Consider the following 12,426-nt stretch of genomic DNA (forward strand, 5'->3'; position numbering starts at 1 on the left):
TGTGTGTGTGTGTGTGTGTGTGTGTGTGTGTGTGTGTGTGTGTGTGTTAACACCAATCCACACACAGGCTGTGATGGTGTGATAATATTGTAAATAGCTATATTATGCTCTTTTTATTCAACTTTGTCAATCAGTGTCATTAAAGCCTCCACTCTGTGATACGAGATGTTTAAAAGCTCACAGGCGTCGCGCAGAGCGAGATGCATGATGCTGTGGTTAGTGAGTCCTTATGTCTGTTGTCATTTATTTACTTGTATCCACCTGTGTGCCTGTGGTTTTCTGGTACTGTAAAGCCAGGCAGCTGCGCTCTCTCCAGCCGTCGAGGGAACAACCCCTGTGACAATAACGTATATTGATTTTGGCCGAGAATACCCGAGTGATTAGAAATTGAATAGTTTAATTCCACTTTGAGCCTGTGCCAAGCTTTGCATTGGTAATCTATTTCAGCTGGGACTTTTTACGCTTCACTCTTTGCCTTATTTACACTTATTTAGTTTTTAAAAATGTTCTCTCTCTCTCACGCACTTTTAATAAGAATCCCTTAAGGATCCGTCTCCAGACTCTACTACAATTATGAGAAATATGTTTTATGAGACAAACTCCAACCAGTTACAGTCCAGTCCAGTGCACCACCCCACACTGAACTCCTATAGCAGTCTCATGTTCAACCGGTTTCAATGCCTTTGTTCATCTGTGATGTGAAAACATCAGATTTCCTCACAGTCAAAGAAGTAAAGAGTTTGCCTCAGTTTAAAAGATCCTAGCTCGCTGAGGGACGTCTTGCTTGCGTGACTGCTGAAAAGAATGAATCCTACTGTACAGTAGAGGAGCGTGAACCAGCATCTGGTTCCAAAGCACTGTAGCCGACGTCCGTAACTTCCAACTCCAGAGCAAAGACTGTCGGAGCAGCAAACTGAATGGAGCTGCACTGCTTTGCATCGCTCTGCCCTCCGTTTCTATTTCTTTTCTACTCCAGTAGGTTTGCAGTTGTGTGAAATACCTACTCTGCTCTTTTCACTAAAGCTTCATGTTTTATTTCTTTAAAAGCATATTAACTTTCATGAGGAGGTGGTCCTCCTTTGCTATGAAACACTGCGAAACAAACCCTGTCTGTATGTCTGTATATATAAATGAGAATATACTCGTATATGTAGTAAATCACACAACACATTCTGTGACTACAACCACAGGCTTGTGTACAGTGTCGACTCTCTTTCTCCCTATAAAGCGATGGCAGCTCTCTCTCTCTGTACCAGTCCTTCCTTCCTCTCTGGACCAGTAGTGTTCTGCAGTCACGGTTATGACCTGCAAATGAACTGACCCCCCCCACCCCCCCACCCTTTGTGCACTTGAATAGCACCGTCTCTGTTTTCTCATTGAAGATGCTTCAAACAGCAACATGCATTTTTACACACTTGTTTATGACGGATGAAGTAGTCTGATTAAAAGGCATCTGGTTTCATGGAGTATAAACTAGGCGGTACAGAGAGCAAGCAAATACACTGTTTGTAGTTTATTATACGAATTAGCAGCACAAACTTTGTGCTGATTAGTAAACACATAAATCCTTCTCTCTCATTGGCACTCCCTCATATTTACTATCTTCCTCCCTCCCTCTTAATTTACTTTTTAAACACATAAACATGAAATCCCCAGAAGGGAGGCTCCCAACTCCCACTCATAAATTGTGAAGCGAGTGATTCTCTCGCGTCAGAGTTTTTACAAGTAGTTGTGAGAAACTCTTGGTTGTGCAATCTCTAAAGAGGGATTAAGCCCGTGGAGAAGAGGAGGAGGGGAAACGAAGAGAGACAGAGGGAAGGATGTGAAGGGGGAAATTGTGTTCTTGTAGGGAAGTAGTGATGGCAACCGCTCTTGAAAAGAGACGACATCACTAAGAAACGAATGTGGGGGGGGGCGGCGTGGCTGAGAGTGAAATGCCCAGGATGGAGGTATAAAAGAAAGATGGAGGGAATGTGATCTGTTAAGGGATTAGGGAGAGACGGAGGGATGAAGATGTGTGTGTCTGTTTAATGTCACAGGGAGCCAGGCTGTTTAAAGGAGACTTCAAAGAGACTAGCGCCCAACATAAACTAAACTGCCTCACATTCACACACGTGCAGCAACACACACACAGAGGAAGCAGGGCCCCGGGGGCTGCAGTGAGCACAGAGCAGACCTGAGGTGTCCTCTGCCATGCCTGATTAGAAGTACAGTGAGTGGAGAGACACGGCTGAGAGACGGCGATGGGAAAGTGTGTTAAGTCAACGTAAGCGCATATAAACCTTCTCTGCTGCCGCTCGAAGCGCCGCTGTCTACTTCTTTCATATCTGCTTGTGATCAAATGGCATTCAGGGAAACCAGTCGACGTCTCTGACGGCGTTTTGATACGACTTTGTGAGCGAGAATATATGCGTGTGCCTTTCCGTGACGGAGTGCCTCCATGTCGGTGTCTCCTCCCAAGTGCGCTATTATGTGTTTGGCACATGTGCCTAGCTCTGCTTGTGCGCAAGGAAAGGTGAAAAGGATCCACGTTCCTGCTGCGATATCAGGTTGTGTCATGTTGCTGATTGGAGGTGATGCAAGGCGGGTACAGTCCAGCAGTGGTCAGAGAGACGGAGAGGAGAGAGATTGTAGACAAGGGTAGAATGTCAGGCTTCCCACTGATACTGGAATCTCAAGAATTCTGAGAGGAGTGATCCGAACAGTGAGACGAGCAATTTGATGAATTCTTTGAGGATATCCGGGAGGATCTGGGAATGAACGTGCTGTTACAGGAAAATACCAGATTGTGTTTTATAACTACCACGTTTATTTTGTTTTGTGTTGGTCCTAACCATAGTCTAACCATAGTCTAACACCAAACTGTCTTAGAGTTGTAAGAGTATCAGGGATGTAGTGGGAACCCTGAAAAATGTAGAAAACCCGGGTCCTTAACTGAGGCTTACAGAAAAGTACAGAGTTTATATATCAAAGAAAGTAGACGTATAAAACAACAAGGGTGAAAGCTGATACAGTAACAGACCGTATAGAATCAATGTGCTCTCTCTTAGCTGCAGTAGGAACCTGTTTGTGAACCATAAGTGCAGGCAATGGTGTGAACATGCCATACTTTCTCACACACACACACACACACACACACAGGATGCCTTGTGTGAAAATTATCAAATTATTATTACTGTATATGAAGTTCTTGTGAAACTACAAATAAATGTGTGTAATAAGTGCTCAGGACTGCAAATATACTTTATCGTGTTGATCAATCTTTAGATTTTTTTAATCCATTCATTTTAAAACAATAAAGAAGTACTTAATGAAAAAAAAATCATGGTTGGAGATTTGATAACATTTGACTTTATTCTTTTTTTTTTAATGAATTATTATAACAACTACATTTCAGCAAACCAAACTTTGCAAACTATTTGATTAAAATAACACGAGGGCAAATAACCAATATTAAATCAGACTGTCTGTTGATTATTTTCTCCATCAATTGTTAAGTTCATAAAATTGTTAAAATTGCTCGTCACAATTTCCTAGAGCCCGAGGTGACATCCTGAAATGTCATGTTGTGTTTTACAAAGTTCAGTCCAAAACCCAAAGATGAGTTTATTATCACACAACATAAAGAAAAGCGGTTTATTGTTTTTGCTTCAAAAATGCCTTATGATTTATTCAAATAATGGCAGATGTTTCATATCGTATATTTGTAAAGCTGTACATATATAGCTTTGTGTATTATGTATCATTAAACGGGTGTAATTTTTATTTCCACCATCTCATGTTTCAGTGTGTCTGGAGCTGCAGAGGTGAGGCATCAGGAAAGCTGATTTACTTGTAAAGTTAAAAAGGCCAAAGTCAAATGATCATGAATCGTTCTTCATGTAGAAAAGACACTTGCAAACCAAGAGCCAAATTTTTTATTTGATTCAATCTGCAGCTGCCTGAGAGCCAAATTTAAACAGCCGTGACATGATGCACTTGCATCAACCTTGTCGAACCCATTGTTGCTGTAGTTCACTTGATTTTATCGAATTATTTTCTTCTCTGGGAAGGAAAGATCAGAGCGTTGCATTCATCTGCTGGTGGTTTCTATGCACCATTTTCTCTTTGTCAACATGAGAGATAGAATCTTGCAAGGTTACAAAACTCCTGTGAATTACACGACACGCCTGATAAGAGCTGCGACATGTCTCGCGGTCAGAGAGCATCTGAGAGTAATGAGCTCTTTATCAAACTACAGCAGTTGTCATGACCATGTCACATAATAGTGCTCCTGGTTATTGACTATTTGTTGCAGCCTCACAATTGCAAGTAGTTTTTTTAAATAATTATCATGATGATAGTGGTCAGCATTATGTTTTCCTTTATTGTGTGATATTTGTGCGCAGAGACAACTTTCCTGGCTGTACAGACAGACAGTACATAGCTTTAACCTGCTAGAACTGGTCAAACTGTGGACACTGAAACTCTGGCTCAACAGGCAAAAAAAAGAGAAACTTTGAGAGAACACATTGCCACTCTTGTTTTCTGCTGTGGACGGCACTTTGTGCTGCTGGAATCCTATCAGGAGGAATTTAGAAATGCTTCTCTGCAGTTCTCCATCCTCCTCGGCTGCTACGCAAAGCTAAACTAAGCTAAGCTAACTATGCACAAACACTTTTTTTTTTTTTTTTCTTTTCCCTCCCAGGTGCAAGAAAGAAATCACCGTAACCAAATTAATTTTCTCCCTTCTGCTTGTGCTGCTGCAACCTGAGGGATCAGTGGAGCAGAGAATCAGCCAAAGAGAGGAGAGATGGTGCTAGAGGAGAGAAGGAAAGGGGAGCAGAGGAATTTTAATGTGGCTGTGTCTGTCTCTCACTGCCTGCCAAAGAAAAGCAATTACTATCACAGCTCCTCTCGCTCTCGCTCTCGCTCTCTGCTCCATGTGCGCGTGCTTACCTGCAAGTGTGTGTCTAGCTGCACTTTAGCACACAGGGATTTGGTATGTTGCATGTGTAAAGAGTGTAGATCGGCTTGCACTTGAGAACGGCGTATACATTTGCTCGATACTTGATAGCAGCTAAAGCTTTATTTAGATACCATGAAACATCCGTCAATGTTCACCGTGCTTATAATGGTGCCAGACACAAAACTAACCCATCAACTTTGACATACGCCCTCATAGATATCCTATTTCTGTGTCTGAATGATGTAAGACAGAAATCCAGCACTGCACAGTGCTCATTCTGAGGCTCTCTCTTGAGCGTGAAGGTGACCATTTGGACCGGCGCTGATAAACAGCCGACAGATAAGAGCTGAGATTCAAATGGGCAGACAGACAGGTGGGAGGGAAGACAAATGGAGGCATTGGGAAGATACTTCAGCGTAGAAATGTGGGAGGGGTGGAGGTTTAAGGGAGTGAGGAGAAATAAAGCATCTCTTCTGCAGAACCTTTGAAAAAGCCTGTGATTGTGTGTGCTGCTCGGGCTCGCCATCTCTCCTCACCTCAGCCAGAGCCTTAACATTCCTCTCTTGCCCCCTTCTGTCTCTCGTTACTTCATTAGGATGCGGAGGTTCGCTTACTGTAAGGTGGTTTTGGCCACTTCTCTGGTGTGGGTGATGCTGGATATGTTCATTCTGCTCTACTTCAGCGAGTGCAACAAGTGTGACGACAAAAAAGAGCGAGGACTGCCAGGGAGACACGGTGAGTGTATATTGCCACACATATGTCATCATAGAGACACACTCTGACATCCTCCAGCGCACTGTGTGTGTGTGTGTGTGTGTTTTATGTGTGTGTGTGTGTGTGTGTGTATCTGTCGCAGATACCCTGACCAGGCCGCGGGACGGGCCCGGAGAAGGCGGAAAGCCTGTGGTGATCCCAAAGGACAACCAGGAGAAGATGAAGGAGATGTTTAAGATCAACCAGTTCAACCTCATGGCCTCGGAGATGATCGCTCTCAACCGGACACTGCCTGACGTCCGCCTGGAAGGGTGAGCAGCCGGCCTGCAGCTAGTCATCTGTCCTGTTTTGTCACTTACTCCATTCATGAAGTTCCCTTCAGAATGGCTCTCACTGGCATTGTCTGTTGAGACAGTCACACTGGTGATCAGTGATGAACCGCAAGCCAGAAGTCTGGCCTGAAACCTGAAGTCAGTCACACAGTGAGCCACTGCAAAGGGTAGTTATGGTTATGATTAATGACATAGAGCGAGACAGATGTATGGATGCATAAGTGAGGGTAGAGAGGCATTTATATTATTGTCTCGATACGTTCTCATTTAAATCTATGCAGCCGTCTGCTCCGTGCAGCTCAACTGCAGTTCACTGTGTAAAGATTCATGTTGACTGTTTAACGTCCTGCTGTGTGTCTAGTTGTATTTGCTGTTAGCTCTGTTATCTGTATCAGCCCCATCACCTCTGACAGTAGCTCTGTTTGCCAAATTAACCGCAGGCTGCTTTTCCTCCTACCGACATTCTTACCCACAGACTCCGCTGTAGTCAGCGTTTGGTTCAATTTGGCAACAGACAGACATACAGTACATACTGTACTTACATACAGACATGCATACATGCATACATGTATGTATGTGAACACAGTACAGACTCAAAACCTGCTCACACTTGGTATGGAGTATGTAACTAGTACTCAAATATCACTGCCTTTATCTCAATGGCCCAGTGGTTCACTTTTAAAGACTGATCCCTCACTGTTTCAAAAGTAAACACATTACATTAAGGAGGTGCTGATACAATATCATGCTGCCCCTTTTATATTTTGCTTCAGTAACACTAGCAATGTGCGATGAGGAGTTTAGTCTCACTTAAGTGTCTGTCAGTGCCTGTGGATGCAGGTTGTTCAGTCATCAGACAGGCAGAGAGAGAACAGCAGACAGGTGTGCATCCAACAAGCAGCTTGGAAGATATGTCAAGGTTAGTTCAAGCAGGTGGGAACCAGCTCGGCCTCCAATCCCCCTCTGCCCCCTTTTTAATGCGCTTCAGCAGTGGAACATGCATAGATCGGTAATGAGGGTTTTCTAAGCGATCGACAGAAAGACTGACTGACAGACACAAGACTGACAGGCAGGGGCACATGCACACTAGACGGGCGGGAAAGAAGAAGGACATTGATCCGTGAAATGGGTTTTAGTCTTCGAGCGAGAGTTGATTACGAGGTGTGTTTTCACTCAGCCTTCTCTCCGTCTATCTGCTTTTCCAATTAGGAGATAAGACCGAGTCAATATCGAGCAAGGCAATGTGTCGGTGTGTGTAGGTGCCGCGTTTGTTTGTGTTTATTGGTGTGTGTGACTCGGCAGGTATAGGGAAACTGTGTGAATGACTTCATCATCGCCAAGCAGCTCACCATTAGCTGAAACTTTGAAGTGAAAACTCGCTGATGGTTTGTTTTCATTATTGTCGGCAGTGCAGTCATTGACTCTAAAAAAAAAAATGGTGTGTGTGTGTACATGTGCTTGGGTGGATCTACAGTCTATGAAAACACTTTCCATGACAACACCTTTCAGACAATTTAAAATGGTCTCCTGTTTTAGATCCTGACTGCAGCATTTTTATGAGAATGCACATAGTATATAGATTTATTTGTGTGTGTGTGTGTGTGTGTGTGTGTGTGTGTGTGTGTGCGCGCGCGCGCCTGCCTTAGTTTAATGTTGCAAGAGTGATGCAGTTAAATCGGAACCAGTCAGCCCGCCCATCCCCATAATCCACTGGTTGGAGACACGGCCTGCAACTCATTACCCCGCTCTGCTGTTGCCAAAAGTTGCTCCAGCAACTGTTTGGATACACAGGACTCACAACCACTCCTCTGTAGTTAAAATCCACATCATGTGACGTGATGCGTTCATGCCATCATGTGTCAACGCGTGTTGTTTTGGTGGACCCAGAGGTTTTGTTTTCCATTAGCTGCACAGTGAAGATTGTGTCTGAACAGTGTAAAGTCTTGGTTGTTCTGTTTGTGTTTGTGAGAACAGAGAAGAGAGAGAAGATGAACTGCCGTGTATGAAAGCTAAAGGACTCTGTTTTTACAGTGAATCATCTCGTGCGATCATCAACCTCCCTTCCTTGCAGAGAGTACTAACACACAATGCACACCACGGACTGAGAATCACTGTGTGTGAGTTATTGAACATGCTCCAGAGGCAGCTGCAGGATGGAGATTATTCTTGACCTCTTCTCCTCCGTCGCTGTTACATTCCTTCTGTCAGAATCAGCAGCAGAGAGAGAGAGAGAGAGAGGAAGCATTCCAGCGCTCTGGATGATCAGAGGGAGGGAGGATCATATTCCATTTGGCTGTTTAATCTGTCAGCGGAAGGAAGTCGCGAGCTGCCTTCAGTATTGTTGTGAATAGATGAGCATTTGTGCAGCTCACTGAGCGTCTTTAAACGCTTTGACTGTGAGACAGCTTAAGGTCGGAGAGCTTGCTGGCAGGTGTAATTGCAGGCTGCGGTGTTTGTTGACCTACAGACGTGTGTCTCGTTCTCCCGGGACTCTAACTTGTTCTCCAGCAAAACTGACGCGTGCTTAATGTTTTTTTGTTGGAGAGCAACATTTATCATTCATTTGGAAGTGTATCAGTCTATATTTTCTGCCATCTGTTGTGCAAATCAATCCGTCAGTAATATGCGAGTTATTTCCAATAATAAAAGCATGCTTTCGAAGCTGCTGGTGAGATGATTATGAAAGATTTGTTTGCCTTAAAAGGGTTAACAGGATGTAACAACATTCTGTAGAGCTTTGGCAAAGAGGCGCTGTACTGTAATGCAGTGTATTGTGTGACTGTGTGGTGTTGTGTGCAGCATCTAATGGAGTCTGCATAACACTGAAATTAAACTGCCTAAAATGTCATCAATCACTCTTGTAGGAGCCCGCAAATTGAAAGATTGTCTTTCTTGCAACCCTAAAACAGTTTTTTGTCGGCCAAAGTAATAAAAGTGTTTATAAGCTGCAGTATGGATGCAATCTTCTGTTATTGTGCATAACAATGTATCATAAGAGTGATACATATCATACAATACAGCCGTCGATTTTCTGGAAATTTACTTTAAAGAATCCTTTTTATAGTCGGATGGGAATGTGTGCGGCTTTACCACAAAACAGTGATAAGAACGTTTTGGAAAATAATAAATGAAGGCAACTGCTTTAAAGGTTCATTACGTTTGACTTATTACTAAGTCAAGCAAGTTTAAAATCTCCACAAGATGATTTTCAAATAGAATAAACCTTCATCAATGGCTGCCAGGGGGAAACAAAATTAATCCTAAACTCACAACTATGCTTTGAAAAGTGGTCGGGTGTAATTTAAACAGCACAAACTTTGTATCTAATCGGGTAAACAATGCAACCAGCGAATCCTGTGGAGAACTATTTAAATAAGTGTGTGACACCAACATCCGTCTTCTCTTGTCTCCATCATGCATGCTCTCCTCTGGCAGACATTTAGGTCCCTGTGTGTTTCTCAATAAGAGAGTTTTGAAGTGTGTGCTCTACACTGCGATGACAATGACTCACACTCTAATTAGCATCACCAATCAACTGTCATCATGCTGACCCGCTATTTCTGTCTGTCTCCGTCTAAATTTGGGAATACACGCTCGGCTGCTCGCTCATTATTCACCCTCAGTTTTCAGTGTTTGAAGTTGATAAAAATATGATTTTTGGTGAGACGTACAGTGGGTACGGAAAGTATTCAGACCCCTTTAAATTTTTAACTCTTTGCTTCATTGCAGCCATTTGCTAAAATCAAAAAAGTTCATTTTATTTCTCATTAATGTACACTCGGCACCCCATCTTGACAGAAAAAAACAGAAATGTAGAAATTTTTGCAAATTTATTAAAAAAGAAAAACTGAAATAACTGAAATCTCTCCAGAGATGCTAAATTGGGTTTAGGTCAGGGCTCTGGCTGGGCCAGTCAAGAATGGTCACAGAGTTGTTCCGAAGCCACTCCTTTGTTGTTTTAGCTGTGTGCTTAGGGTCATTGTCTTGTTGGAAGGCGAACCTTCGGCCCAGTCATGATCTCCAGAGCACTCTGGAAGAGGTTTTCTTCCAGGATATCTCTGTACTTGGCCACATTCATCTTTCCTTCAATTGCAACCAGTCGTCCTGTCCCTGCAGCTGAAAAACACCCCCATAGCATGATGTTGCCACCACCATGTTTCACTGTTGGGATTGTAGTGGGCAGGTGATGAGCAGTGCCTGGTTTTCTCCACACATACCACTTAGAATTAACGCCAAAAAGTTCAATCTTGGTCTCATCAGACCAGAGCATCTTATTTCTCATAGTCTGTGCGGGCTATGCGGGCTTTCATATGTCTTGCACTGAGGAGAGGCTTCCGTCGGGCCACTCTGCCATAAAGCCCGACTGGTGGAGGGTTGCAGTGATAGTTGACTTTGTGGAACTTTCTTCCATCTCCCTACTGCATCTCTGGAGCTCAGCCACAGTGATCTTTGGGTTCTTCTTTACCTCTCTCACCAAGGCTCTTCTTCCACGATTGCTCAGTTTGGCTGGACGGCCAGGTCTAGGAAGAGTTCTGGTCGTCCCAAACTTCTTCCATTTAAGGATTATGGAGGCCACTGTGCTCTTAGGAACCTTGAGTGTTGCAGAAATTCTTTTGTAACCTTGGCCAGATCTGTGCCTTGCCACAATTCTGTCTCTGAGCTCCTTGGGCAGTTCCTTCGACCTCATGATTCTCATTTGCTCTGACATGCACTGTGAGCTGTAAGGTCTTATATAGACAGGTGTGTGCCTTTCCTAATCAAGTCCAATCAGTTTAATTAAACACAGCTGGACTCCAATGAAGGAGTAGAACCATCTCAAGGAGGATCAGAAGAAATGGACAGCATGTGAGTTAAATATGAGTGTCACAGCAAAGGGTCTGAATACTTATGACCATGTGATATTTCAGTTTCTCTTTTTTAATAAATTTGCAAAAATTTCTACATTTCGGTTTTTTTCTGTCAAGATGGGGTGCTGAGTGTACATTAATGAGAAATAAAATGAACTTTTTTGATTTTAGCAAATGGCTGCAATGAAACAAAGAGTGAAAAATTTAAAGGGGTCTGAATACTTTCCGTACCCACTGTATATGACGATCTGATGAATGCAGTGATTCCATGACTGACTCATGCTGTTTAGTTGATGTTGATGAAGTCCCAGCTGTTTCCCTCAGATCTCTGTTGTATGGACTCACTTCAGCTGCAGCTCTGTGTAGCAGTCTCTCACTATCAGACAGAGGCTGGATTGTTTCTCTCATCTCACTCTGTGTTTTTGTCTGTGTTCAAAGCCGACAACTTCACTCATCATCGCACATGTGGTTGTCTTTGTGCGACCGCATGTGTTTGGTTTTCAATGCCATTCTCACACCTCTTGCTGTCATTTTGAAAGTGTCTGTTGATTTGAAATTTGCTTTGTATCCATATATGTAGTTGCGTTAAGTGTCTATCGTTCCACATTGTAAGCATCTTTTTTAGCATTAAAGTTTTTCTTTTTTTCTTTCTGATTGTTTCCTTTTCTCTTTGTAGGTGTAAGAACAAGTTGTATCCCGATAATCTTCCCCGTACCAGCATAGTGATTGTATTTCACAACGAGGCGTGGAGCACACTGCTGCGAACCGTCCACTCCGTCATCGACCGATCACCTCACACACTGCTGGAGGAGATTGTCCTGGTGGACGATGCCAGCGAGAGAGGTACACACACACACACACACACACACACTGCAGATAATTCCTTCACCGCTTGTGCCTCTTGTTTGAGGCTTAGCCTATTTTTTAGCGTTACTGTATGATTTTGTTGAGTTTCTGTGGGTAGCTGTATTTGTGCATGTATGCGAGTGTGAGTGTGTCTGCGCTGTGGTGCCCAACAGCCAGTCAGCATATATGGCCTGTGTGTGCCACTCCACCCTGTGCAATGCTGCTAATCCCTGTTTGGGGGAGATTAGGTCTTTAATTCGCCAGCCGCAGGGATTACACTCTGTTATTACCCTCAATCCCCCCCCCCATCCGCCACCACACAGCACCATCTCACCCTATGGGACCTCAGGTTGGATAGTGCAAATCAGAGGGTATATGTATGGTATATGTACAAGCAAAAACACAAGCGCACAGTTACCTTTGATCTCTGTTGCTACAAAGGGAATAATTTGGCTCGTAATCCATTTTCGTGTGTGTGTGTTTGTCTGTGTGTGTGCGTTTGTCTGTGCTTGTGTGTTTATTGGATTCCTATTTTGCATTTATGTGTTTATTTGTGTGGTTAAGATTTCCTAAAGCGGCCGTTGGAACAGTACGTCAGAAGGCTGGAGGTTCCTGTCAGAGTGGTGAGGATGGAACAGCGGTCTGGACTTATTCGTGCTCGCCTCAAGGGAGCGTCCATCTCCACTGGCCAGGTGTGTGTGTGTGTGTGTGTGTGTGTGTGTGTGTGTGTGTGTGTGTG

General features: G+C 43.6%; 1 protein-coding gene across 3 annotated transcripts in view; it reads left to right on the forward strand.

Moving 5' to 3' along the window:
• Positions 1-12,426, forward strand: part of galnt1 (UDP-N-acetyl-alpha-D-galactosamine:polypeptide N-acetylgalactosaminyltransferase 1) — a 35,554-nt gene that overhangs the window by 16,703 nt on the left and 6,425 nt on the right. For all 3 annotated transcript variants that reach the window (XM_031852871.1, XM_031852872.1, XM_031852870.1), the window contains 4 exons: positions 5,544-5,683; positions 5,805-5,973; positions 11,518-11,684; positions 12,252-12,379. In XM_031852871.1, coding sequence (XP_031708731.1) covers positions 5,545-5,683; positions 5,805-5,973; positions 11,518-11,684; positions 12,252-12,379 — 603 coding nt within the window. In that variant the 5' untranslated portion in view covers position 5,544. The remainder of the gene's footprint in view (positions 1-5,543; positions 5,684-5,804; positions 5,974-11,517; positions 11,685-12,251; positions 12,380-12,426) is intronic.

Source organism: Anarrhichthys ocellatus, unplaced genomic scaffold, assembly GCF_004355925.1.
Source record: "Anarrhichthys ocellatus isolate YVR2014 unplaced genomic scaffold, GSC_Weel_1.0 scaffold13, whole genome shotgun sequence".
Classification (NCBI taxonomy): Eukaryota; Metazoa; Chordata; class Actinopteri; order Perciformes; family Anarhichadidae; genus Anarrhichthys; species Anarrhichthys ocellatus.